The sequence below is a fragment of the Ursus maritimus genome, unplaced genomic scaffold (genome assembly GCF_017311325.1).
Source record: "Ursus maritimus isolate PB19 unplaced genomic scaffold, ASM1731132v1 scaffold_12, whole genome shotgun sequence".
Lineage (NCBI taxonomy): Eukaryota > Metazoa > Chordata > Mammalia > Carnivora > Ursidae > Ursus > Ursus maritimus.
This window is the reverse complement of record NW_024423564.1, coordinates 69,668,033-69,695,735: the sequence shown is the minus strand read 5'-3', so window position 1 is coordinate 69,695,735 and position 27,703 is coordinate 69,668,033. Positions and strand designations below refer to the sequence as shown.

At 61.4% G+C, this 27,703-nt stretch overlaps 1 protein-coding gene across 1 annotated transcript in view; it reads left to right on the top strand.

The window, feature by feature from the left end:
- PTPRF (protein tyrosine phosphatase receptor type F) overlaps positions 1-27,703 on the top strand; it is an 87,982-nt gene that overhangs the window by 43,268 nt on the left and 17,011 nt on the right. Inside the window, exons 7-19 of the mRNA XM_040627409.1 lie at positions 3,331-3,441; positions 12,650-12,919; positions 14,583-15,164; positions 15,418-15,554; positions 15,991-16,135; positions 19,627-19,932; positions 20,562-20,755; positions 23,798-23,824; positions 25,156-25,273; positions 25,353-25,931; positions 26,571-26,668; positions 26,852-27,105; positions 27,195-27,288. Of these exons, the coding sequence (XP_040483343.1) occupies positions 3,331-3,441; positions 12,650-12,919; positions 14,583-15,164; positions 15,418-15,554; positions 15,991-16,135; positions 19,627-19,932; positions 20,562-20,755; positions 23,798-23,824; positions 25,156-25,273; positions 25,353-25,931; positions 26,571-26,668; positions 26,852-27,105; positions 27,195-27,288 (2,915 nt within the window). The remainder of the gene's footprint in view (positions 1-3,330; positions 3,442-12,649; positions 12,920-14,582; positions 15,165-15,417; positions 15,555-15,990; positions 16,136-19,626; positions 19,933-20,561; positions 20,756-23,797; positions 23,825-25,155; positions 25,274-25,352; positions 25,932-26,570; positions 26,669-26,851; positions 27,106-27,194; positions 27,289-27,703) is intronic.

The window sequence follows — 27,703 nt, the reverse complement described above, 5'->3', positions numbered from 1 at the left end:
TGACTCCACCTTCCTGATTCCCGTCACCTCCGGCCCCAGGACCCCAGCCCTGCGCCCTGCCCCCCTCAGAGCAGTGCCTGTGCCCTGGGGGACACCGCTTCACCCACACTCAGCCCGGCTCGGCCTGGCCCTTGCGCACCTATCACCTGCGTCGGCCTAACTCAGGCCTTGATTTGTCCGCGTATTGAAGGCCCCTTCTCATGTTTTATTTTATCTGATTTGGCTTTTTGTGGCTTTCCTTCCTTTTGTACTAATGCTTCTCTCTGATCTTATTTGCATTCAAATTACCTCGCCAGGTGGTTCACCAATCAGAGGTAAGAATGCTGTCCGTGCATCCCGCCACGCCACGCCGTCACCACCACGCCATCCCGTCCAGTCCGTCACCTCCCCCATCCCCATCCTGACCTCTCCAGCCTCCTCATCTCCAGCTCCGGTCCCTCAGCACCACCGGCCACCACACACCTCCACTCTCGGTCATTCCCTCCTGTGGACTCATCCATTGCAAGTCTGGACTGTAGAAATACTCAGCTGAGCCCCGCCTTGGGGATGGCAAGCCCTACTCCGGGCCTTCCAGGCCAACCCCACAGAAGGGACCCGTCCTCTCCCACAGGGAAGCCAAGTGCTGAGCCCCAAGCCAGGCCACAGATGGAGAATCTTCCCAGAAGGTGGGGCAGCATGACCAGGCCTCGTCTTTCCTCCCAAGAAGCTCCTTTCTCTTGGAGCCCTCAATGATTGCTTGACTTCCCTTAACATCCTAGCCCTAGAGCAGGGTGCGGACCACCCTGTAAATCCCCGTAGCCCAGCCACACGAGAGGAGGAACGCTCTGGGAAGACTTTAGTGTACGGTGACACAGGGAATAGCCAGGGTCCGCCCTGACTAGATGAGACGGCCTGCCAGCCCTGGCTTTGCTCTCATGCCCCAGAGCCCTGCGGCCTGGGGCTTCAGAAATCACACTCTGGACTCGGAGATCTGGGTGCAAATTTGACTCACCTGTGTAGCCTTCAGAGAAGCTATCCATCTCTCAGAAGTCGGCTTCCTCCTCTTTATTTCTTTTTAAAGAATTTTTTATTTATTTGACAGAGAGTGAGAGAGGGAACACAAGCAGGGGCAGAGGGAGAGGGAGAAGCAGGCTCCTCACTGAGCAGGGAGAGCAATGCGGGGCTCGATCCCAGGACCCTGGGATCATGACCTGAGCCGAAGGCAGAAGCTTAACGACTGAGCCACCCAGGCACCCCTGCTTCTTCCTCTTTAAATCGGGGCCAGGGCCCACCTCACAACTCACGAGGTTTAGAGGAGGGTGTGAGGGTCTGGGCAGTGTCTGGCTCGGAGCAGGCCCACGGCAAAATGGTTGCTTCTGGGCTGATTTTATTCCCGTCATTTCTTTACACGTGTCTCAGCATCCTTGGGCACATCTGGACCCTCAGTCCAGGGCCAGGGTGGTCTCAGGACAGAAGCCGGGGCTGAGAGGAGCCGCTGCCTCCCTGTGAGGCATCTGGTCCGTTAATCCTCCGAGGCCAGGACTCACCCTCCAAACCGCCCCCCCGCCCCCCATCCTGTCAGCCCGCACTAGCTCTTCCTGCCCCTGCCCCTGGGTCTTGGTGTTAGTTCCAGAAGTGGGGGTTTCCGTGTACATCCAGGCTCAGGGGCTCTCTGTACAAGGGAGCCTCCTCCCCCAGCCGCTCCCTCGTGTCCCTGCCTGCGGCACCAGCCACCAGGTCTCTCCTCCCCCGCGGAGCTGACCTAGTGCAGCCCCCTCCACCAGCCAGGGGCCTGACCCCACCTGCTTGAAGGAACATTTTCTGTAACAGCGTCCATCCATCCCATACACATGACCTGTTGGGTGCCCGTCAGGGCTGTTCTTGCAGGAGATGGGTATTTGGCATGTGCCGTGGGCCCTCGTGCTTCCTGATGTCCAGTGGGGCGGGCTGAAGCCAGGGCCGTGGAGCAGGCCGGCCCCTTTGTCCCACATCGGGGTCAAGCCTTGGCAGGCGCTTCCCCCACCTCCAGCCCCCAGCCCCCCCGTGTGTTCAGGGCCCCTCCTGCTGCCCTGGGTCTGGGTGTGGAAGAGGGATGTCGGGCAGTGAAGGGCCTGCAGCTGGGACCCCTGGTTGTTCTCCCCTGGGGCCTGGGCCGTGAGAGTGTGACTTGGAACTCTTCCTGTGGCTCTTACCCAGGCCGGCCAGGTGGGGTTCAGCAGGTTGTGTCTCTGTCTTTTGTGGGTGTGGTGACTGTCAGCCAGCCTGAGGCCTGGGAAGGGGCCGTTGGGGTCACTCTGGCTGTTCTGTACAGGTGGCGGTTTTCTGTCAGGCCGTGTGCTGTGGGGTTATTCAGTGTCCGTCGGACTGTCCTGTGTGGGTTTGGTTGTCTGTCGGCTTGTTCCAGGGAGGGGGTACTGCCTGTGGCTCGGGGCGTTACTGTCATAGACGGCTTGCCTGGTGTGCTCTAAGAACAGTGTTTTCAAGTGTTTATTGCCAGACGAGGGGGGGGTGGGGGGTGGCCAAGACGAGTGGTTTCACCCCCTCCTCCTGCTGCCTTGGGTTCCCCTACCTGGGCCTGCCAGAACTGGCCCTCTGTGAGGGTCCTTTTCAGCTGCACCCCCCCCCCCATCCTGGCTCCTGTGTGTCCGTCTGCGGCCAGAGCAGCCCCTCAGGGCACCGGCCCGAGTGGGAGCTGCAGCCTCCATTAGCCTCCTGAATTATGCAGCAGCCGCGGTGGGTCGAAGCACTTTAGCGGGACCAGGCTGAGGAGAGGAGCCGGAATGGGTGGGGCCGGTGGGGTGGGGACGGGGTGGGAGGAGAGGATGGGTGCTGTGAGCGGAGGCTGCCGGGCACCAGGCCCCCAGAGCAAGCCCCTTCCTGTGGAGTTCTGGTGGGCGGCAGATTCCCAGGCTCTTGGCCGATGAGGGCCACTGCATGCTTGCAACTCCCAGGCCCGCGGGGATGCGGGCTGTCCCACCCACGCCGGGCTCCACGTTGCCTGGGGGGGCCGGTAGGTCTGGGAGCGCTCATGGGGATGCTCCCTGGCAAACGGGCTCCGGGACTGGAGTACAGGACCGGACACTCCGTGGAGCTGGGGGGTGGGGTGGTGCCCCCGGCCCAGTCGACAAGCTCTACTAGACTGCGGGGTTAGGACAGGCAGGACTATGCTCCAGCGTGCAACGCTTGCTTCCAGCCACGAGGCCGGAGGCTCATCAGGGAGAGCTTCCCGGAAGCAGCACTTGTGCCCAGCGGTGGCCCCGATATCTGCAACCTCTGGTCAACCCAAGCCCGAATGCCGTCGAGACCCATCCCCATGACCCGGGCCTGACCCCTGTCGCTGTGTCCCCGCAGGTGCCTTGCAGATAGAGAGCAGCGAGGAGTCGGACCAAGGCAAGTACGAGTGTGTGGCGACCAACTCCGCAGGCACTCGCTACTCCGCCCCCGCCAACCTGTACGTGCGAGGTAAGGATGCGGCAGTGCCCGGCCCCGTCTCCACCGAGCCGAACGGGCCCTGCTGGGCACGCTGTCTGGAGCCCTTGGTGTGGGCAGTGAGGGCTGCCCTCGGCCCAGCTTCCCCTTCCCCACCTCTTTCTGCCGCAGCGAGAACAGCCACGACAGCTCCCACTGGGCAGACTCCTGATGTCCGCCGCCGCTTGGCCTTCCTTCCCCGCAGGCCCTTTGGGACGCAGCCACTCTTGGGAGCATTTGTGTCTCTTGTAGGTCCTGCCACGTGGGCCCAGAGCCCCACGGGAGTCTAGAGCCTTCCAAGCCGACTTTTCGCTGTATGTGTATGTGCGTGCACAAGCAGGCACACACATTTGTGTGTAAACACGGGCATATCTCCCTGGCATTCCTCGAGTCTGTCCTGCCCACCCCAGCAAGCGGGGGGGGGGGTGCTCCAGGCCAGGTAAGCCTGCCCTCTGGCCAGGTCTGCCCAGGGCCTTCCTGGAGGAGGAGCCAGCTGTGCTCTGTGCCCAGCCAGGACCCTTGTAGAGAAGGTCAGTCTGAGGTAGCCGTGAGCCCCTGCAGGTGAGCACCTCCTGAGTCTCAGGTGTCCTTTGCTGAGACTTGGGGGATCGTGCATCTTCACAAGTCCAGGTACCCAGCGGAGAGGGCCTGGGGACTGACTTGGAGTGTCCAGTGTCTGCTGTGCTCACAGCCCAGGGGTGCCCAAAGCTGGCCACCTGCTCCTTCCCGAGAACGTGCTGGGTCTGGTGTGCACAGTGCCCGGAGGGGCCCTCGGAGCCCCCCTGCCCCACATCCCCTCACTGAGCCCCCCGCACAGATGGGCATCATTACAAGTGAAACTGTCTCCACTCGGGGGATTTGAAAAGGAAAGTGGACACGGCTTTCTTGCAGCGATGACTTCATCACGCTAAGTGCTTAGGGTAGCTTCTCGAGGGGGTCGTCTGCCTGTCCGCCCAGGCAATGTCAGCGGCCTGTCCCACTCTTTAGGGCCACGTGGTCAGACAGGGCAGAGAGAATTAGGCCATCATTCATGTCGTTATTACGGAGCTGCTCCGTGTCAGGGCACAGGTTCCCAAGAGGCCAAGGCTGCCAGCCTGTCGGGTGACGGGCACATTGTGTCTCAGAGACCATAGATGACACTTCACTGGAGTTGGGAGTGTGGGGTGGGAGGTCCCCACTGGCCCCCTTGTCAAGTGTCCTGCCTGTCAAGGCCTGCCTAAGTGGCCCCAGGGCCTATCTTAAGGAACAGCATCAGAGCAGAGAGGCCGGGAGCCTGAGAGCCACCCAGGTGGCCGAGATGAGGGGAGCTGTAAGGCGCAAGGCCTTCCCCCCACGCTGCTGCAGGCGCACGGGGCTCTGACAAGTCCCCTCCTAGAGAGGACCCGCTGGAACAGCCCTACTCAGAGACCTGCGTCCTTCCACCTGGACCATTCCAAATGCTGCGTGGTCCTGACTGAATACTTCTTCCAAAAGATCATAGGGTCAAAAGAGTGGGGGTCCCAAGAAAGGCTTTCGCCATATGTGGCTGCACCAGGGGAAGGAGTGGCCCAACAGAGCCACTGAGAAGCCCAAGCAAGCTGCGTAGCCGTGGTCTAATGGGCACATTTCCTGGGGCAGAGCTGCAGGAGAAGGCCCAGACGGAGGTGATGGACCCTGCATTATTATCTTGGCTGGGTAGTGCCCTCTGAAGTCACCCTCACCCTGGCCCTGCCCTGAGGTGAAGCGGTGGGTCTCTGGAGGTGCGCTGCGCTCAGCCGCCATAGCCGGCAGCTCGGGCACTAACCAGGGAGCTCTTTCCTCCAGCCCCACGTGGTGGGTTCAGGCAGGGTCCTGACACAGCCCATCTGCCACTCCCACCAAGCCTTCCTAAATCACCTTTCCGGCCCATACCCACAGGCCTTTGGGGCAGCGAGTGTGGGGGTTTCTTTAGTTCTAGCCCCACGTGTCAGGGACCCTAAGGCAGGCTGTCCCAACGTGGTTTAGCTTGTCCTTCCCTCTCTCACATACGTTCCCGTGGACCCTGATGTCCATGGGCCAGTCCTAAGTCTCTGTGCACAAGACCCGCCTAATAGCCAGGCCCCACCTGCCCTGTTTAGTCAAGAGTGATCTGCCCTGTAGCCCCAGGACAGGCTCTACCAACAAGACTTGCAGACACCTAAGAGCCAGTTCCCAGGACTTTTGCCCTGGTGTCTCCGCCACTTTTCCTCTCAGTCCTGGCAAAGCCCGTGCGTTCCACCGTCAGCAGCGCTGAGGGCCCGTCAGCCCCAGCTGGCCTGGGACAGCCCCTCCCGTGCTGGCCGGCAGCTCTATCCTGAAGCCTGCTTGCGCGTGGGCCGCCCGTGGAGAAATCCCCCACTACCTGCCCACTTCCTGCCAGCAGAGCAGCCATGAGACCTCCTTCCAGAGCAGGCCCCTTCCCCCTCCAGGCCGGTGGGCTCCAGCAGTCAGGAGCCTCAACATCCAGGTCCGTGTGGCCTCCAGCCCAGGTTTCTCAGCCTCGGCACCGTTGACACGGGGCCGGGTGACTCTGTTATATGGGGCTCTCCTGGGGGTCGTAGGATGTGTAGCAGCCCCGCTGGCCCCCTAGATGCCAGCAGCACCCCTAGTCATGAGAACCCACAACGTCTCCAGACCTTGCCCAGTGTCACCTGGGGGGATCCCTCCCCCCCCCCCCAGTATTGGGACCCACTGCCCTATATGGACAGCCTCCCACCGACATTCATCTCTCTCCGTCTCCCTCTTCTGCTGTGTTCACTGGGCTCAAGGCCACATCTCCTTGGATTTGTCTTCAGTGCCTCACGTCCTTCCTCTGTGCCCTGGACTCTCAGAGCCCCGCCGTCTCTCTGGGCCCCTGCAACTGCTGCATATAACGGGACAGCTCGTGGGAAGCTCCCGGCACAGTGGCTGGCACACGGGAAGCGCTTGGTGGCCAAGGACCGCTGCTGCTGTCAGGCTATGTGTTGGGGGAATGCGTCATCTGGGTACATCTGCCTTTGCTCACAGTTGCCCACAGCTCCACCCGCAGGCCAGCAGGCCCAGGCAGGCTGGGTGGACCAGCCTCTCTGTGTCACCATCCGTCTCCCTGTCCAAGTGACTCACCCTCTCCTTCCCTCCACAGCGTCTCTTTCCTCCAGCTCTCAGGACACAGAGCTGCCAGGGGCCAGGGCGTGGCCGTGCCCTGCCTGCCCCCAGCCGTCTCCCTTCTCTGCAGGGAGCTGGCCGCTGGCCACAGCTGTCTCTAAATGGGGCGGTGTCTCCACAGCCTTTCTCCCTATAGGTGCCCAGACCAGCTCCTCACACTGGTGCCCTGCAGTGTGGGGCTCCTTCAGGGTGGTGGGAATCTAGTGGCCCACGTGCCTTGGAGGGTTTGTGGGCTGGGGGGGCCCTGACCCCAGAGCCCAGCTCACTGGGTCTGTCGAGCCGTGGGGTGTGCGTGAGGCATGGGGGCCCACCTGTGCTCCCCTTCCACCCCTCCCTGTCCCGCCCTTGGCATCCCGGCACCTGCCAGTGGGACCCAGCCCTGTCCACTGTGTCCTCCATGAGTCCTGAGTCTTTCGTGAGCGGCGTGGTCCGCGCGCACCTGCGTGCACGTGCGTGTGCGTGGGGCACAAGAGTCTTGTCTCGTGTCCGTGCTGTGTGGGCAGATGAAGGTTGGCCTGTTTTTACTCTCTCTGTGTTTCTCCTTGTCTTTTTTTATTCCCTCCTCATCCTCATCGCACTCTGCCATCAACCCAAACTCTCATCTCTCAGATCAGCGAGAAGGTTGGTCCTTTTCACTTCTTATCCATCTACAGTTCACCCGTCGATGGGATGCTCCCGTCAGTAGGGACCAGCGGGCTCGGTCAGCTCCCTCAGGCTCGCTCCAGCCAGGCCTGCCCGCCAGTCGGGCTCTGCTCTGCGTTGTTTGGGCCGGCAGGCCGGCAGGACTAGGGGTGGGTGGACAGGCCCCCTGCCCTGCATGCTTCTGCTGCTTGGGTCCCTGATGTGCCACGTGTCTGCATGTTCCCTTAGCTGGGCTCGGGGCGGTCAGGCAGGCATGGTGCATGACATGACACTGTGCCCACCGTTATGCCTGGGCCGGGCCAGCCGCCTGTGCCAGGTGGGGCTCCTGAGTGGTCGGGGGGGCTGTGAGCACTGTAGTGTGCACACGTGCCTGCGGGGCCTTCCTTCCACAACCTCATCCCCTAAACGCCACCTTTGCCCGGGCTCAGCTGCAGCCAGTGGGAAGACAAAGGGAAAAGGCTAATTTAGGACGAGCTCCTGCCTCAAGGTCTTGCAGCGCAGGACAAAAGTCCCGCAGGTCTGCCCTGACTTCGAGGTCCCCACCAAGCTCCATGGGGCACCCAGCCCCAATCTGCCTCTTGAAACCTGGCGTCCCTGGCACAGGTGGGTGGCGTTATCTTAGGCATGGAGGAAATCTCCCACACTCTTGTCTCTTGCCTCCCTGACCAGAGCCAAACGAAGATCTTCCCATCTGCCCCAGGCCCCTCTGCCCCAGGCCCCTCTGCCCAGCCCCCCCGCCCCAGCCCACTCCCGTTTCCTCAGGCCTGTGCTGGGGGCTTAGCATTCACATTCAGGGAGCTCACTCCAGACTGGACAGTTGACTGCAACTTAGCCCCACATGGGAGCCCAGAGGAGGCCCCAGCCCTGCCACAGGTTGGGAAGGGCTCCCCAGAGACCCTGCTCTAGCCCGCTCCAGAGCATTCTCACATGGGGCTCTGTTCTCAGCCCCACCCTCAGGGCCAGACCGATATCCCTAGTCTTGGGGCTGGCAGCAGGGATGAGCGGTCATTCTTGTGTCACGTGGTCTGAGTGGTCAGAGGAGACTCACCTGGCCACTGGGCTTTGGGCTGAGCCCCAGGGAGCAGACTTGCGCCACCTGCTCCCCTCTGCATCATATCTCCATGGCTTGGGTTTCCTCCAGGAGGGAGAAGGGAGCCAGTCTGGAGGAGGGCTGTGGCCTCAGCTCAGATATCAGCTCTGAGCATCCGTCCATATGCACTCCCGAGCTCTGGGGCATTTCGGTTACACCATTTCGCTGACCGGGCGCATCTGCCGGGGCGTTCAGAAAGCAGTCATCAGCAGAGACAGCCCAGCCCTCAGCCACCTCCCCCTACACCCCTTCCCCCCACCGCCCTGGTCCCTGGTCCCTTTCCCTTCTCCCCCTCTGCGGTCCCACCAAAAATAAAGCACGTACACAAATATTTAACGGGAAGGCAGAAATGAGTTTCTAAATATTCCAGGGGGATTTGCCGGGCTGGTAATTTGTTTGGCGCTGATAATTACATCTTACATTTTTCCAGCTTTACTTAAAACTGTGTGCCGAGTGCGCCGGCATTTAATTACTGCTCTGCGGCAGCCACAAGGTTATTTATTAAAGAGTTATTTTATCTTGATACAGTGGATCCTGCCCCTTATCCCCTCCTTAATGTTGTGTTATTTTCATCAGAGAAATTTCCGCGAGTGAATGCAGATTGCGAGGCCGCCCTCCCCCTGCGATTAGGCTGTCACTCCACTGAATGCTGATGCCTCCGGGCGCCACACCGCCCTATTATACGGGGTTGTCAGCGCAAATAATTAGACTTAAAAGTTACAGCTGAAATATAATCCAGAAATGGCAGAGCCCTGTTTTGGAAATTGTCTATAAAACGTCAGCACTAAGGATGCACGGGGAACAGTAATAGACCGGCATTGTCGGAGCCCAAGATTACACCCTAAGTGCATTTTTCCCGGCTCTGGTTTTTTCTTCCCTGCTGTTGCTTCTGTCAATAGATTGAGTCCAGGGCGCGTCCTGCCCCTTCTGGAGGCCTCGTGTCTGGGACAGCGGGAGGGGTGCGGGTGGGGCTGCTGCAGGGAGGGGCCGGCCACGCCCGGCTGTTAGGATGAGGGTGGCCGTCCGGGCAGGTCCAGGACACGGGGCCCCACTGGCACTCAGGATCCCAGGAAGTTGTGTCTTACCTCTATTGACCCCACCCTCCCTCTGTAGACCTCCCCTAACCTCGCTCACGCTGCAGGGAGGCTGAGCCTGAGTTGGGGGAAATCTCACACCAGAACGCCTCGCATGTGCCCGGAGTGCGTGTACCCGGAGCATTCTAGTGAACGCGTCAGGGGTGCCATCCCCAGCAGTCTCCGGGCTGGAGGCCCTTGCCTGGTGCTAGGGATGATCCCAAGGGTCTCTTCTGACCTCTCAAACTCATCCTTAGCCCCTGGAGTTCTCTCTTCCACCTGCATGTAGGAGGGAACAATAAAACTAAAAACAGAGCTATTTCCAACGTTTGTTCTGAAAGGCCTCCATTTCCTGGCCATGGAACAGAAGATTTTGCCCTCCCGGGACCATTTGGGTTACGGTCCCATCAGCTTTCTACGCTGCTTACGTTGGGACCCAAGGTTTATTGGCCAAGAACCTACTGCCTTTCCCTGGGCTCTTTGTTTTTCTGTCCAGGGACTAATCAGGCCCCAAGATTCCACTACTGGCCAGGGTCAAACTTGCAGCCATGACCTCTCCTGGCACAGGCTCTCCAAGCCCCATCCTTCTGCCAACTGGAGAATAAATTCTGCCAGCCTTGGCTACCCAGAAGCCCAGGAGCTTCTCCACAAAACCTCCTAGGTGTCTTTTTTCCACCCTATCAGCCAGGCCTCAAAAGGGTGTGAGCTTTTCATCACACTGACAACCTCCTGATAATACTTAAGCTGAGGCACGTCACTTGAAAGTATCAGTCTTAAGTCTGTTCCCCTGTCTGCAGTCTGGAGGTGACAGGATCTATAGCAGGAAACCTTCCTCACATGGTAGGAACTCAAGAGGGGTTTCCCTTCCCCGAGCCTGTTCTGATGCTTGTGAACGAAAAGCCTGGCTGGGGATAAAGAGCTGATTGGTTAATAAGGCTCTGCTCCAGCCAGGGCTCTGCTGGGCCCCTCCCTTTGTTGGCAGGCCTGGGCCTGGTCAGCAGACAGACCTGCCTGCCTGAGCCTCTCCTCCCACGGCCCGCCCCCCACGGCCAGCTCCAGAGCTCGTTGGAGGGCACGCAGCACCGGGCTGGCTGATGCTACTGTCCTGGCCTCCTGGTCTCCCTCTTGTGCCATTTGAGGGAGTGCTCAAAGAGTGCTCCCTGTCGTGGGTCCCTCCCGCCAGCCGTGCCCGGGATCCACCTATTGTCTTGCCATGCAGAAGTCTCTGTCGATGACTTGCTGTCGTCATTCCGTGGGGACTCCCAGCTCTGGGACAAGTGACAGAAACCTACTTAATCAGGTTAAGCAAAACAAGGAGATTCTTGTCTTCCCAAACTAAAATATGTAGAAGTCGATCTGGTGTCGGGCGGGGCTGGATCCAGGTAGTTCAACAGTTCGATCAGGCTTTTGTGTTTGTCTCTCAGCTCTGCTCTCCACAATTGATGTCTTTGTTCTCCAGCGTGTTCTCCCGTGTGTTATGAAAGGTGGTTCTTGGTTCTTCTAAGGTTGGCCGCTGCAGTACAGAGAGAAAGTTGTTGTTCTAATGGTTTTTGCAAAAGTCCAAAGGGAGGCCGGTTCTATAAGGTAGAACACTAGACGTCCGTGCGACACACTGAGACCCCAGTGAGCCCGGGGGCAGAGGGAACTCAGCCCATGATGCCAGTCACACATGGCTTGCCGGGGGCTTCTGTCCAGAGGTCTCCGAGCGAGGCGGTGTGGACAGAGTTGAGGCAGGGGCTGAGTGAGGTGGGGTCCAGCTGTGTGGCCTGAGGAATCATTGAGGGGACCATGCAGGGGTGTTTAACAGAGAGGTGATGTGAACAGACTTGTGCTAGCTGTTGGTGGAGGGCCGGTTCTGGAAGAGAGCTGCTCAAACCGCAGTGCCAGGAGAGAGGGAGGTGGCTGAGGCTCTGGTGGGGGCAGTAGCCTCTGGTTCGGAAAGAAAGTAGTGGGTTTGAAAGATACTTTGGGCCATCCGTTAACAGGACCTGGTGATTCGTTGGATGTCTGGTCTCTGGGCCACAGCCTGACCCTGTGCAGTGAGGTCCGAGGTTGGACTGGGTGCTCTCTGTAGTTACTTCCGGCTCTGATTTTGTGGTCTGAGGCTCTCCGAGCATCAGAGTCCGGAACCTGTAGTGAGGGGCCCCTGATGCGACGGCATGGGTCCTCTGCATGCCAGGCTCCCCAGCACGGGTCCTCAGAGACCCACACACACTCTCAGTGATGCCTTTTGGTCACGTAGCCTTGCTGTCTGCGTTCTCCGGCCCTGTCTGTAGGGGTGCCCATGAAGGACACATCTCAGCCTCGGCCCACCAGCTGCATGACCCATCAGCACGCCAAGCATGCCTGCCCACGGCTAGGTCTTGCCTGACTGCCCTCCCTATGCATGTTGCAAATGTTCGTGTCAAGCTTGCAACTTTGGGGGGTCCAGGCTGCACGTTGGCCTGGGAAGCCCAAGGCCGGAGGCCGTGGCCAGACACAGCCACCCTCCCCCTTGAGACCCTTGTTCATTGGCGCAGAAAGCCGTCTGTTCGGCGCCCTCATCATGTTACTGCCATCGTCATGCCCATCCTGCCCGCGGACCACGTCCCTGGCCCGCCCTGATCCCTTGCCCCTGCCCAGCCCCTTCGGAGGGGTGGCCCTTCCCCTTGGGTTCCCAGGCTGTGCCTTGCGCATGGCTGAGGTCATCTCTTCCCTCGGGTCACGGCCTCGAGGTGGAGGCAGTGACTCCAGAGAAGGTGGCCACGTCACTCCTGGCCAGCCCCTCTGCCCTGCCCCAGCCATGCTCTGAGGTCCTCCGCCCTTGGTGCCTGGACTTCTCTCACTGGTGCCCCAGTTAGCCCCTCTGGAGACCCATGGTGGGGGGTCAGGAGCAGGTAGGGGTGGGCACTGGAAAGCAGCCTGGAATGTTGGCCCTGACAAGGCCCACAGTATAGACCCGAGGCCTGAGCCTTGCACCGAGTCCCTGTGTGACCCTGGGCAGACAGCAGGACTTTTCTGGGCCTCAGTTCCCTAGGCTGTAAAGGGGGAGCTTGGTTGTGGAATCTCTCATGTTCCAGTCTCTGAGCGTGGGGGCTACTTCTAGCCCAAAAGTGGGATGGGAGGTGGTAAGCTGGGGCCCAGGGACTCTGCCCCACCTGTCTCTGAGGTGGGTTCGGCTCTGACAAGAGGGGCTTCCTGGATGAGGGGCCCCTGCCCTTCCATCCTCGCGAGTGTCTTGCCCGGCCTGTGAGTGCCTCTCTCCCTCCTCCCACAGTGCGCCGTGTGGCTCCTCGTTTCTCGATCCCTCCCAGCAGCCAAGAGGTGATGCCGGGTGGCAGCGTGAACCTGACTTGTGTTGCGGTGGGCGCGCCCATGCCCTACGTGAAGTGGATGATGGGGGCCGAGGAGCTCACCAAGGAGGACGAGATGCCAGTTGGCCGCAATGTGCTGGAGCTCAGCAATGTCGTGCGCTCTGCCAACTACACCTGCGTGGCCATCTCCTCTCTCGGCATGATCGAGGCCACAGCCCAGGTCACAGTGAAAGGTGAGTGCCACATGCGTGCCTGCCGTGGCCTGTGGCCTGCCCCGTTGCCGAGGGCGACAGGTGGTCCCGGCACCTGTAGCAGGTGAGCCTGTGTGGGTGGGGGTGGATGAGGTCGAGGGGTCATTGCCCTCTCCTGGGTGCCCCCTGGGGTCCTGCTGGCCCTCAGTGGTGGAGAGAGGGGTTTCCGTCATTCTTGGTGTTCGTAGTAATAGCTAAGAGGTACTGAGGTCCTGGGGTGCCTCTGCTTCTGCCGTGGTGGTGAGCAGAGATCACTTTGTTCAGTCTGTGTTACCCTGGGAGGTAGACATCCTCGTTCCCCTGTACAGATGAGGCAACTGAGACACAGGGTCATGTGGGAGTAAATGGCAGAGCAAGGCCTTGAACCCTTGGGGCTCTGATGCCGCAGCATGGCCCCCTAGCCACTCCATGGGACCGCACCCTCAGGCTCACCAGCCTCCTGTCAAGGATGTGGTGAAGAGTGGCCAAGGGGACGTGGGCTCTCCGCCTGAGCCCTGGGATAGGCACGCACACTCCTCCAGGCCCCCTGCATCCACTCTTCCCCCCTCAGAGCTGTCCTCCGTTCTGCGACTAGAATGATCCTTTGAAGATGCAGAGCAGCATCTGAGCACTCTGTTTTAAGAAACAGCTCTCCAGTGGCTCCCATTGCCTTTAGGGTAAAGACCGGGCCCTCACTCACCTCGCCCGGCCCTACTGGCTCAGCTCGGTTCCGCCAGGCCCTCGTCCCACCCTCGCCATGCCGGTCCTCTCACTGTCCAGCTCTGAGGACTTTGTGGATTTTCCCCAGCTCAGCACCCTGCTCGGTGCTGTCCTTGCATGCCCCATAGTCATGATTATGGACTCGGCACTGTCCACTCACCCTAGAACGTAAACTTCACGAGAGCAAGGATATGACCAACCATGTGACCTTGTGTCCTCAGCCCCAGCACAGTGCCCAGCATGTAGCAGGCACTTGGTAATTACTTGTTAAGTGCTTGGCTCTGGGTCTGGGACTTCTCCACCTTCAATTTGAGCCAAGCCACAGGTGTGTGGGGCCAGCAGCCCATCACTCTTTCTAAAATCCAGGCTGTTCTGGGCGCCTGGGTAGCGCAGTCGTTAAAGGCGTCTGCCTTCGGCTCAGGGTGTGATCCTGACGTACCGGGATCGAGTCCCACATCGGGCTCCTCCGCTGTGAGCCTGCTTCTTCCTCTCCCACTCCCCCTGCTGTGTTCCCTCTCGCTGGCTGTCTCTCTGTCACATAAATAAATAAAATCTTTAAAAAAATAAAATAAAATCCAGGCTGTTCTTGTAGGCACATCTCTCCCAACAGCAACCCCAGTTACACGTGAGTGCCCACAGGTGAGCGTAGGCAGGCCTCAGAGGCAGACCTCCGCCATCCAGCCTGTGCGCCTTCCATCTGGCCCGGTCCAGTGAGTTCTGGAAGTGATACCGGTAGACACAAGATGACCGAGGGCCCCTGGGGGCACCGACAAGTGTCACCATCCCCCACTAGGTGGTGCCCTTAGCGGTCACCTCCAGCTTTCCAGGCCGTTCTTCAAGGGAGGCTGTGGGGCTCAGCCACACTCTGGTCGGATAACACCCCGGGCGGGGTTGGCTCCTGGGGTCGTGACCGCAGGCAGCTCTGAGCCTCCCCCTTCGTTCCCAGCTCTGCCGAAACCTCCGATTGACCTTGTGGTGACAGAGACGACTGCCACCAGCGTCACCCTGACCTGGGACTCCGGGAACTCGGAGCCGGTGTCCTACTACGGCATCCAGTACCGCGCAGCAGGTGCGGAGGGGCCCTTCCAGGAGGTGGATGGTGTGTCCATGACGCGCTACAGCATCGGCGGCCTCAGCCCTTTCTCGGAGTACGCCTTCCGCGTGCTGGCGGTGAACAGCATCGGCCGAGGGCCGCCCAGCGAGGCGGTGCGGGCGCGCACGGGGGAGCAGGCGCCCTCCAGCCCGCCGCGCCGCGTGCAGGCCCGCATGCTGAGCGCCAGCACCATGCTGGTGCAGTGGGAGCCGCCCGAGGAGCCCAACGGCCTGGTGCGCGGCTACCGCGTCTACTACACCCCCGACTCCCGCCGCCCCCTGAGCGCCTGGCACAAGCACAACACGGACGCGGGGCTCCTCACCACCGTGGGCAGCCTACTGCCTGGTATCACCTACAGCCTGCGCGTGCTGGCCTTCACTGCCGTGGGCGACGGCCCTCCCAGCCCCGCCATCCAGGTCAAGACACAGCAGGGAGGTAGGTGTGGGCGGCGCGCCAGCTGGCCAGCGGCAGTGGGGCCGGGCTGGGCAAGGCTGTGGCAGGGCCTCTATCCTCAGGCTATGGGCTTGCAGGCCGCGGGGGGTGGAGGGCCTCTATTCCACACGTGCGTGGTCGCTTGGGATGCAGGATAGGGACACGGGGGCGTCTTCCCCTGCCTTCTTTCTCTGGGTGCCCCTGCCCTCGAGGGGAACTGGTAAGGCTCACGGCACCTGGCGTGGGGGTGTTGCAGTGCCTGCCCAACCGGCGGACTTCCAGGCGGAGGCGGAGTCGGACACCAGGATCCAGCTGTCGTGGCTGCTGCCCCCGCAGGAGCGGATCGTCAAGTATGAGCTGGTGTACTGGGCAGCAGAGGATGAAGGCCAGCAGGTGAGTGCTCGGCGGGGACAAGAGAAGGGAGGAGGGCTCCTCCTGACCCTGTAGGGCCTGTGGTGGCCTCACCCAGGCAGGCTTTCTGGATTTTGTGGTTGTGTGGACACAGGCCCCAGGCTTTTCCCTGGGAATGATCTATAGTCTTTGTCACCCCTGTGCTGGGCGCAGAGTCCCCAGGTCTCTTCTTGGGTCTCTCAGGCTCTGTGGCTCACATGGCACTGGCAGAGCCCTCAAATTCGCCACCAGAGCCCCTTGTTTCAGGCGTTCGTGGCCATGTAGTCGGCGAGGTGTCTGTGGCATGGGCTGCGCCGAGTCCCTTGTGTGGTCCAGGGGCCATGTGACATGGAGCCAGCCCTGGAGCCACAGTGGGTCCAGAGGGGTCAGGTGCAGCCCATGTTGGGGAACAGTCAGTGAGTGCTCCCTGCTCTTCCAGCACAAGGTGACCTTCGACCCCACCTCCTCCTACACTCTAGAGGACCTGAAGCCTGACACACTGTACCACTTCCAGCTGGCCGCCCGTTCCGAGATGGGGGTGGGCGTCTTCACCCCCACCATTGAGGCCCGCACGGCACAGTCCAGTAAGTGTCTCCTGAGGCTACTGCCTGCTACGGCTGGGCTGGGACACAGACACACACACCCTTCCCCCTTGACCAGGGGGGTGGTCAGGTCTGCTGGGCCCTGGACTGGACTCTGGTCTGGGCTCCGGGTCTGGACGCTGAGAGAGGAACAGGTAAGTTCCCGCCAGTCTGCGTCCAGGCAGCTGCTGCCGGCGCTGCTCCCCACCCGACTTCTGCCCCTCCCTCCCCCAGGCCCCGCCCCCCCCGGCCAGGTAAGTTCTGTGTCTGTGACTCATCCCTCCCTGACCCCCCCATCTGTGCTGGTCAAACTAGCTGACTAGGCCATTCTCAGCGGTGGGACAGCCATGCTTGCCATGTCTCAGACATGTCCCCGCTTTGGCAGCTGTCCTCCCTCTCCATATCCCCACATCTCATCTCCCCTGTCACCTACATTCCCTGCCTCATGACCCCCACCATGAAGAATATGTGAGCTGTGTCATCTCACACTGAGCCAGCCGCACGTAGGGACACGTCTGTGAGAATGAGACTGTGTGACTGAGAATGTCTACGTGCCTGCCTTAGGACCACGCGGCCTTCTGTGTGTGAGACCGTCTGTGAGACCGTTTGCGTGACAGCCTCGTGGCTTTGTGTGTTAACTGTGTACGTGAGACTGATGCCGTGAGGCTGCGCGTGACCCCGTCTGACCACCTGGCTGGGCCACACCTGTAGGAGTGAGTGTCTGGTGTGCCCCACTGATTGAGTGGCCATGAGGCTCTGTGTCCTCACAGTGGGGGCCACGGATGTGTGGCTGGATGGGACCATGGCTTCGAGACAGCACAGGCGGCAGCCTTAAACGCAGATGTGTCTGAGGTGACGTGGGCCTGTGTGTGAATGTGCCAGTGATGAGGGGAGGCCGTGTGTGACCTAGTATGCACAGATTCATCCTATAGGCCCCGGCCTCACCCTGCTGGGCCCGTGCACGGTGCACGGCTGGCAGCATGACCCTGACGTGGCCTTTACCTGCAGGGATCCTCGTCTAGTGGGGCAGGTAGATGTTAAACCTGCAATTACCCAAATGAGCTTTTAATTACATTTGTGTGAAGTGCTGTGGAGGAGATAGCAGTGGAGAGATGACGGGATGGGAGCTTCCTCTGGTCTAAGGGGGCCAAGGGGGCTTCCGTGGGTGACACGGGCCTTGGGCAACCGGTGCAAAGGCCCTAAAGCAGGAAGGCACTTAGTTGTGGTCAGGGGCGAGCAGGGAGCCAGTGTGGCTGAAGCAGCCACCCGACCACAGCAGCCGGCCACAGGTTGAGAGGACAGGTGGGAGGGCTGGCTGGCCGCCGGGTGAGAATGCACGGGACAGCCCAGCAGGATGCCAGACACCGGTTAGGAGGCCGTGCGGTAGTCTAAGCAAAAGAGGGCAGCTCAGATAAGCTGGCGGGGGGGCGGTTAGAGAGCCATCTGGGGTGCCAGCTGCCCGGGACCTGGTGATGGACTGGCTTTGGGATGCTGAGGGAAAGGGGAGCATCAGGCGAATTGTGCGCTTCTGGTGTGTAGACCCGGAAAGATGGTAGGAAGTGGGACCGAAGCAGGCGCCGCAGCCGGGGAGGCCTTACGCTATGCGAGTGGCCATGCTGGGCTAGAGCTGGGGGACCCTGAGGAGGATGACCAGAGACAGCAGGAAATCCCGGAGAGGAGAGTGTCTTGGTGGTTGGAAGCAGAGAGTTTGAAGGAGCAGACCAGATGCTGCTGGTCTGCCGGGGCCGGAGGAGCACAGGAGGGGCCGCCGCTTCGGGCACCCGGCGGAGGGGCTGGGAGGGGTGTTGTGAGGACTAGTCGGAGGGAGGGGACCGCTGCAGCTGGAGGAGGGGTGCTGTGGGCCCGACGATGGGTTCTGTCTATTAAGATAAGAAAAATTTGAGCATGTGTAAATGTTACTAGGAATGAGTCCATACAGAGAAGTCGAAAATTCGGGGAAGAGAAGGATCTTGGAGGCTCAGGGAGGTGGGGGAAGGGGACAGAGCGCGGATGGGAGAGCTCCGCCTTAGACGGCGGGGCACACCTTCCCCCCTCGTGGGAAGCAAGGGTGGCTCAGTGAGGTCGCAGTTGTTCAGTGGGTTTGGTGCCAAGAGATGGAGGGAGCTGCTGGTGGGAGGCTTCAGTTTTCTCTGCAAAGTGGGAGACAGTTGTGAGCTGAGAGCTGGAGGTTAGCGGAGCGTGGAGGAGGTGGAAAGCGTTCTGTGTGTAGTGGCGGAGTGAGCTGGGCAGAGAACAGAGGCCGCAGGCTGCAGGCGCCCAGGTGAGGCCACTGGGGATGTGCTCATAGAGTGCATGGGCAGGCGACATTTTTCTACCTGCCCCCGGGCTGCCTTGAACAGGGCAGAGGATTGGATCCGTCCTGGGCTTGGCGCAGGCTGGGCGGGAGTGCGGAAAGGGAAGTAGGTGAGGGAATTGGGGGTATGTGTAGAGCGGTGAAGTGCAGGACCTTGGGCTCAAAGCCCAATACCGAGGCCGGTAAGGATGGTAGGTCAATGGGCGGAGGTCCCGGGGGGCAGGGGGGTGTGTAGAGCCAGCACAGTGCCGGGGACCTTGAGCAGCTGCGCTGGGACAAGGTGAGGGTCTGCAAGGGGGTGTTGGAGGCCACGTTTTGGGGAGTAGGGCCATTCTGAGTATGGCAGTATCTAGGGCATGGCCACAGCAGTGCAGGGGAGAAAGCCCTGGAGATGAGGGGCTCGGGCCGGAGAGGGAGACTGCTGAAGTCACCCTGGCAGGGGGTGGGGGCAGCGCTCGAGATGGCGAGGAAGCCATGTAATAGCACCAGGTTCCTCAGTGGGGATACGGCCTGGAAACGTCGCTGGGAACAAGGGGGGCACAGACCTGCCTCCTAACCCCAAAGAACTCATGGAGTGAGAGCACCTCTGTGGGGTCATGTTCTCCAAATTAGCCAGGGCCATTGGCCTCTTTCCCGTCTGGCCTCCAGTCTCTGTGGCTGCTCGCGGCTCCAGCACAGGCACCCTGCCCACGTAGGCACAGAGATGGGTCACTGTGGCTGCCAGTCCTGACGAGAGCTAGGGGCACAGCCGCTGGAGGGTCTCCGTAGGTGGTTGTATGTGGAACCAAGGGTGACAGGGTGGGGAGTCATGACCCATGCCTGTGTGTAGCTGGCAGGGTGTGTGTTTTATGCGAGACAAGCATATGTGTCGGAGAGCCCCTGTGTGTGTGTGAGGTGCTGTGTGAAAGACACCATATGTGTGTGTGGGAGACACTGTGCGCGTGAGTGAGTGTGTGTGTGTGTGTGTGTGTGTGTGTGTGTGTGTGGAGAGCCTGTGGTCCAGAGGGAGCCACGCTGGCTGGCAGCAGCCGTGGCAGCCTGCCTAGGAGGGGCCCCGGGATAGCCATCCTGCACTCGGGGAGTAGCCCGCCTGGGTGAGTTTCCCATCCTCTGTGACTAGTCACCGTGCCTGCGACCCCCACCCTCCATCTGCCTGCTTCCCCCCATTTGTCTTCCCCAGCCCCCTCTGCCCCTCCCCAGAAGGTGACCTGTGTGAGCACGGGCTCCACCACAGTCCGGGTAAGTTGGGTCCCGCCGCCGGCCGCCAGCCGCAACGGCGTCATCACCCAGTACTCGGTGGCTTACGAGGCAGTGGACGGCGAGGACCGAGGGCGGCATGTGGTGGAGAGCATCAGTCGCGAGCACTCCAGCTGGGACCTGGTGGGCCTGGAGAAGTGGACGGAGTACCGGGTGTGGGTGCGGGCGCACACAGACGTGGGCCCCGGCCCGGAGAGCAGCCCGGTGCTAGTGCGCACGGATGAAGACGGTAGGCGGTGGCACTGAGGGGTGGGGCGGGGGAGGGGAGGCACCCCTCCCAGACACCACCCACCTCACACCCCCAGGGCCTGTGCCTCACGCAAGCCAGGAAGGACCGGCCTGCCTGCTGCAGGCTTAATAGCCCACACTGAGGAAATGTAGCTGATGGGATAGCCTGTGCCCAAACCCCAGCCTTTGGGGCTAGCTCCAAGAAAGCTGGAGCCTCGCGAGGCTTAGACAGAAGCAGCAGCCCCACCTAAGATCTGGGAGGTGGAGATTGGGAAGACTGGTGCAAGGGATGCTCAGAGTAGAATCAGCGAGACTCGGTCTTGGCCAGACGTTGGCATGATGTGGGGGCCCAGAAGATGGGACAGGTTGTGCTGACTTTAGGTAGGGCCTGGTGCCTCACCCCTCCCCTCCCCACCGAGTGAGGCAACTCAAGGCCAGAGGGATCGGCAGGCCTTCCCTGTGCTAGGCAACGGGAGCCGTCCATGTTCCCGGCAGGGACAGTCTACAGAAACTCTATCAGGGCCTTTCCTGGGGCAGTGGAGTGCAAAGGCAAGGCCCTGGAGTGTGCTGTGCCCCCAGCACCAAGGTCCATACCACCAGGCCTGACTTTCTTCTCTTCCTGGTCCCCAGTGCCCAGTGGGCCACCACGGAAGGTGGAGGTAGAGCCACTGAATTCCACCGCTGTGCGCGTCTCTTGGAAGCTGCCCGTCCCCAGCAAGCAGCACGGCCAGATCCGTGGCTACCAGGTCACCTATGTGCGGCTGGAGAACGGCGAGACCCGTGGCCCACCCATCATCCAGGACGTCATGCTGGCGGAGGCCCAGGTACGCCGCTGGCCGGTGGCGGGGTGGGAAGGTGGGCTGGACCAGCACGCAGCCCTACCTCTGCAGAGCCCAGGTTCGTCCCGTCCCCTGCCTGCCCGCAGGAGACTCAGACACCGAGATGTCCTGCTGTGTGTCAGGCTTGGGGCCGCTCAGACCAGGACGTTAGGGCTAGCTTCCAGGAACACTCCCTCTTCCGTCTCGGGTCTGCCTGAGCGATGCCAGCCCCATCTGCCCTGGTGACTGTCCCAGCCTGGCCGTCATCTCTGTGGCTCAGACGCCAGCCCTGGCAGTGAGGAGCACAGACCCTGGCTTCTGCTGTCACCCCCTGCTCAGGCTTCACCCCCCCCCCCCCCCCCCCCCTTTGTGTTTTGCAGGAAGCAAGTTCACTGTCAGTTAGTCTGGGATTTAAGATTTTCCTTTCTCCTCAACAGTGCTGGGCTGGCCGGCTATTCCTCTCCCAGCCAGGGCAGGGCGAGCACTCCTGACGTCATCTGCCCCCACTCGGGCTTTGGCCATGGCAGAGTTTTGTGAATGGCTGAACTGGGGTGTTGCTCTGGGCCTGGCCCCCAGGAGGGTGGCTCAGCTGCTGGTGTTTACGCTCAAGGTCTGGGCCTGGCAGCCAGCCTCATGTCTTCTTCTGTGTGCTTCCAGGGGATAATGATTTCACCTGTGAGCTTGGGGTGAGGTCCCTGGGGTATCCCGAGCACTGGTTTGCTATTCTAGAATCTGAGATACTGGGAGGTTATGTGAATGGCCCAGAATTTCCCAGTAAGTCGGTGGCTGACTCTGGACAAGAAACCCGGTCTCTGGACTCCTGAAAAGAGCTGTAATTGCTATGGCGAGTTTCCTCCCCAAATATTCTGCTGAAGAGTCCTAGCTGGTGGTCTGCTTTCAGGGTCTCCCCAGCCAGAATCAGGGCCTTGGGAGGGGATCCACAGTGAGCAGCACTGCGCCAGCCCTGGGGGAAGGAGCCCAGATTCCCCTCAGAGCCCACATGCCTTCCCCGTCCAGCTTTTCCCCCCACCCTGGGCTGGGCCCAGAGGTGCAGGGGCAGACCCCGTGTTCTACGTGTTGTGCTCAGGGTGGGCTCACCCACACGGACAGATGGGGCCTGCCTGCCTCTGGCTGGGCTTAGCACTCAGGCAAAATTCCTCTCTGGCCAGAGGGTGCTCTCTTCCTCCTCTCAGCTTGCCCAGCGCTGAGACAGCACCGGGGTGGGGAGGCGGACTTGTGCACCCGGCGACATTCCTGGGGCAGGTTGAGGACGACTCCGGGGGCCTCCACAGACACACCCACCCAGAAACATCCCAGGAATGGGCTCCCTCCAGCCCCTCCCATCCTCGGGGGCCAGCGGCCCAGCTGCACCCAGTGGGGTTTCCAAGGCACCCTTTCAAGTGCCCCCTTCTGGTTCCAAGTGGTTTGAAGGGAGCTGGGCCACAGGAGGAGGGACACTGTCCTTGTGGCCTCAGACATGCCATGACAGGGGGCAGACATGAGCCTGGGCTCCAGGAAAGCCAACTGAAGATGGAGGGCCTGCCCTGGTGGCCCCCTAGGACTGGCCCCCTGGGACCTCGGTGCTGGACCGGGTCATTCTGCTCCAAGCCAGGGGGAGAGCAGATGGGGCCTGGTCCCCTGCCTGGCCACAGGGTCCAGCTGTCCACTGACCACCCTGTCAAGACCACCACAGCCTGTCCTTCACCTGCTCAGCCCAGGGCCCCCATCAGTTCTGGAAGCACCATGGGGGTCACACGCCCCTCGAGTGTGCAGCCTTCTATGTATGTCTCCATCTCGGGTTTACCTGTTTTTCACAGTATGTTTTTCCTCCCTCTCTTTGTTGTCTCCTCTCACTGACTGTGCCTGCCTTGTCCTCCTCTCTCTCCTTTCTGCTGCTCCCTTCCATCTTCTCTCCCTCCATGTTGCTGCATCCACTTTGTCTTTCCTTCTTCTCCCTCACTTTGCCTCTGACATGGGAGTGGTGCTGTCTGAGAACCTTCATACCCAGGCCTGGCTTGGACAGCGAGAGTCTTCCCCCCGCCCCAGGCAAGGAACCACTAGGAAGTGGGCCCAGTCACACCCTTGAAAGTGGCCACGGCCAGTAGGGACCCATTGAGGGCCTGCTGTCATATTCTGTCCCAGGCTCCTTGCAAGACCTTTCCAGCAGAGCTTCCCAGAACAGGAGGAGCTGGGGTCAGTGGACAGAAGCCGGACCAGCACTTCGAGGGTGGTTGGACCAGAGGACCCCATGGTCCGTCTAGCCCGGAGGGCCATCTCCCTTTGATGTGCTGGACACCAGCCAACTTCAGCCCTCCGGTGCCACAGGACCACAGAAGGGACGCCTCACTCCTTCTGTCTGTCCAGCTAGTGCATCTGCACGCGCTGTGGCATAAAGAAGAGTATACCAAGAAATAGGGACATTGCCAGCCCGGAAATACGCCTTCCTACCGCAGTGAGACCTCAGGCAGCCCCGGCAAGGAATAGAGGTCTGAGTGCTTCCCCTGTGCCTGTGGGGAATGGCCCAGGCTCCAAGCCTGGCATTCACACTTTGACCATCTTGCTGGCCCGCCTGCCCCCCGACCTCCTGGCCCTGACTGATGCAGCTCTCACTGTTCCTGAGATATGCTCCTGCCTGGGCCAGCTGTGTCATCTGTCTCCCAACTGGGAGACTTTGGAAAGTGAAAGGAGACACTGAATAATCGTACCATGACAACAGGCATAGGCCAGGACTGGCCCAGGCCAGACTCTCCCAGTGTCTTCCCAGTGTCTGGCAACCTCTTCCTCAAAGCACCTGTAGGTGGCGCTCTCTGGTCCCTCTGTCCTGGAGCCCTCCTGTTCAGGCCGTGTGCCCTCCTGGTCTCCCTCCCCACCTCAGCCCTGGCAAACAGCATGGGCTGGGATCTGCGGATGGGGAGTGGTCCTGGGGTGCTGCCCCCATGGGCAGGCCCCTTAGAGGCCTGTGCCCTCCCTCTGCCCTTCCCTGGGCCAGGCCCACTCCAGTCAGAGTCCTTCACATCCTGTCTCCCTTTCTCTCTCTCCTGCGGTCAGTGGCGGCCAGAGGAGTCCGAGGACTATGTAAGTAACAGGTGTGCGAGCGCGGGCGAGACCTGGGTCAGGCTGGGCTCGTGGGACGCTCCCCTCCCCCGCCTTCCCCCCCAGCCTGAGCTGCCGAGATCCACAGGGCACCAGCCACATCCGGAGAAAATTGGCGTTTAGACTCAGGCGGCGAGCTGAGCAGCGATTGGCATTTCCTCTAATCCTTACTTCTCGCCTGTCGAGCAGCAATTTGAGGCCAGTGTTTGTGATCGACCAGGGCCTGGCCCCTGCTCTGGCCAGACGGGGATGGAGTTAAATCCGATCCTGATCATTAGGCCTTATTGATCTCTGGAGTGAAAAATCACCGGCTCCTGGCCCAGGCTGGGAGGGAAATCTGGGGAGCCGGTTCCGGCATTGGTGCATTCTGGAGCCCCAGCCCTGGGACGCCCTCCAGCTGGGGCAGGAGGGTGTCTGCGAGGGGTCGGTGGTGGCTGCAGTGGCCCCACCTGAGACTCAGAGCTGGAGGGACACCAGGGCTGGTGGTGACAGCTCTGCTCCCACTGCACGGTGGTTCCCTCCCCTCTTCCCACTCTCCCCTCCGTGTGGCGTGGCTTGGCCTCCTGTGGTGTTTCTCCGCATGTCTGGAAGTGATGCCTCGGCTGGAGATGGGCATAGGCAGGGCCTGCCGAGGCTGGGAGACACTGCCCTGGCTGACTTCTTAGGCATCTCCTGGGACAGTGGGGGAGTAACGTTCCCCACGGTGGGGGGTTGCTGTCCTCAACTTTCTTCCCTGTCTCACAAGGTATTGCGAGGTATACGGTGTTCACAGAGCCCATTTCTACATGAGGTCAGGTGGGGTCCTGATGGGTCCTGCAGGGTAGCACCTTGGCCCAGTCCACCTTGCTTGTGGGTGTGGGTGTGGATGGGCGCACGCGCGCGTGTGTGTGTGTGCACACACGTGCACTGCAGTGGCCCCCTGCCTGCTTACACAGAGCCACACGAGGTGCTGTGCCAAGAGCCACGCGAGGTGCTGTGTGCGTGCGAAGCTCTGTGCCCTGTGTGTCATGTATGCACAGACCTCGTGAGGTGTCACTCGCGGTACGGTGGAGTGGAGGAACAGTGTAGCCCTTTGTTCTTACCTGAAAGGAAGAGGGAGCAGTCTGCTCCAGGCGTGCAGCTCCTGGGACGGGCGGGTCCTCCCGGGCGCACGCCCCACCTGCCTGCCCTGCGTCCGGCAGAGCCCAGCATGGCACGGCACCTCCGGCCCTGTGTGCCCCAGAGACTCCCCACCGGCTGAGGTCCTGAGGTGGCTGGCACGGGCTGGCCTCCTTGCTCCTCGGTGACGGGAATGGGTCCCTCCTCATCCTCAGGAAACCACCATCAGCGGCCTGACCCCAGAGACCACCTACTCTGTTACCGTCGCCGCCTACACCACCAAGGGAGATGGTGCCCGCAGCAAGCCCAAAATTGTCACCACAACGGGGGCAGGTGAGTGAGGGGTCAGGGACAGAGCCGAGGGCAGGGCAGCCAGGTGGGTGGCACCAGAGCCCAGCGCGTGGTTGTTCAGTCCCAGGCCGGCCCACCATGATGGTCAGCACCACGGCCATGAACACCGCGCTGCTGCAGTGGCAACCGCCCAAGGAGCTCCCCGGAGAACTGCTGGGCTACCGGCTGCAGTACCGCCGCGCCGACGAGCCAGAGCCCACCAGCATGGATTTTGGCAAGGACAAACAGCACTTTACGGTCATCGGCCTACACAAGGGAGCCACCTACATTTTCCAGCTGGCCGCCAAGAACCGGGCTGGCCTCGGAGAGGAGTTCCAGAAGGAGATCACGACTCCTGAGGACGCACCCAGCGGCTTCCCCCAAAACCTGCGTGTGATAGGGCTGACCACCTCCACCACGGAGCTGACCTGGGACCCCCCGGTGCTGGCGGAGAGGAACGGGCACATCACCAACTACTCCGTGGTGTACCGTGACATCAACAGCCAGCAGGAACTGCAGAACGTCACTGCGCACACCCGCCTTACGCTCTCCGGCCTCAAGCCGGACACCACTTACGACATCAAGGTCCGCGCGCGGACCGGCAAAGGCGCCGGCCCACTCAGCCCCAGCATCCAGTCCCGGACCATGCCCGTGGAGCAAGGTGTGTGCTGCGGGCACGTGGCCGCGCCTGGGGATCTCTGCTCTCCTTGACCCACTGACCTCTGGTGACTGTGATCCACCAGCCTCTGCTGTGTGACCCTCCTCCAGTCTCTCATGACCATGACCACTAACCTCTAGCCAACAGGCGCCACGTTCTCGGTGTGCTACCCTTGACCTCTGCTCTCCTTGACCTACTGACCTCTGCTGTGCGACTCCAATCTCTCGTGACCTTGACCCACTGATCTCTTTCGACTGCATCACCATTCTTGGGTGTGGGACACTAACCTCTCGGGGCCATGACCCACTGACTTCTAGCAAACATGCTCCACTGTGCTCTGGTGTGGGGTCTCATGCAGCTCATGACCAGCTCCCACTGACATCCGGTCACTGACCAGCACCTCGAGATCCCGACCACGGGTCCCCTGGCACCTGCCTGGCTCGGTGTTCGTTGTGAAGAGGAGTTTGGGCTGAGAGCTGAGCTGTGTGATTGGAAGCTGGCTAGGAGTGGGCTTCCTGGCCTCTGCAGCCATTCCTGGCCCCCAGCCCCGACCAGCATCTCCTCCCGGCAGGGAACCCTTCGCCCCGGCCTGGTTACACGGCCAGAGCTGACACCCCCCTCCTCCCCCGTTGTGTTCCACAGTGTTCGCCAAGAACTTCCGCGTGGCGGCCGCGATGAAGACGTCTGTGCTGCTCAGCTGGGAGGTCCCCGACTCCTACAAGTCGGCTGTACCCTTCAAGGTGGGTGAGGGCCACGGCCATCCAAGCCTAGCACACGCGCAGGCCTGCCACGGGCTGTCATCCAGTCCTACGTGGGGGTGTCTGTGACGCAGCTTCCCAGTTGGGGGTACACACCCGCTCTGCCCTGTGGGCCCGTGATGGGGAGGCTCAGCTCCGTGCACTGCCTCCCCCTCTCGCCTCCAGATTCTGTACAACGGGCAGAGTGTGGAGGTGGACGGGCACTCCATGCGGAAGCTGATCGCAGACCTGCAGCCGAACACGGAGTACTCGTTTGTGCTAATGAACCGCGGCAGCAGCGCGGGGGGCCTGCAGCACCTGGTGTCCATCCGCACGGCCCCGGACATCCTGCCGCACAAGCCGCTGCCCGCCTCCGCCTACATAGAGGACGGCCGCTTCACCCTCTCCATGCCCCACGTGCAGGATACCTCCCTCATCAGGTGTGCGGAGGAGGCAGTGCGGGGGGGAGGGGCGGGGCCGGGGACGCGCGGGGGCGACAACAGCCCTGATCCCCGCTCTGCCCGCCCAGGTGGTTCTACATCGTGGTGGTGCCCATCGACCGTGTGGGCGGGAGCATGCTGGCCCCGAGATGGAGCACACCGGAGGAGCTAGAGCTGGACGAGGTGCCTGCGGATGGGACGGGGCACCGCTCAGGACAGCCCCGTTGCGCTGGTTGGCTGTGGCCCCAGTGACACCCCCAAGCTGGAATCACTCTGGCTGCTCTGGCTGGCAGCCTGGCCCTCTCTGGGACTCTGAAGCGGCCCCCGCAAGTTCTCAGAAAAGTCCCGGAAGGCCTACAGAGACTCCCTGGAGGGTTTTGCCAAGGCTCCCCCAGGATGGGAAGGAGCAGAGACCGCTCTGCGGGTCTGGAGGCTCCTGAGCCCTGTAGACTTGGGGCAGTCCCAGGGGCTGGAGCAGAACGCCCAGCATATTGGGCATCCCCCATCGTCCCCCCGCAGAGGTGTGGAGCCAGCCCTCTCAGGGTGAGGGGCAGGTGACCCAGAGGCCCTCTTCTCACCGGGCGGGGGGGGGGGGGGG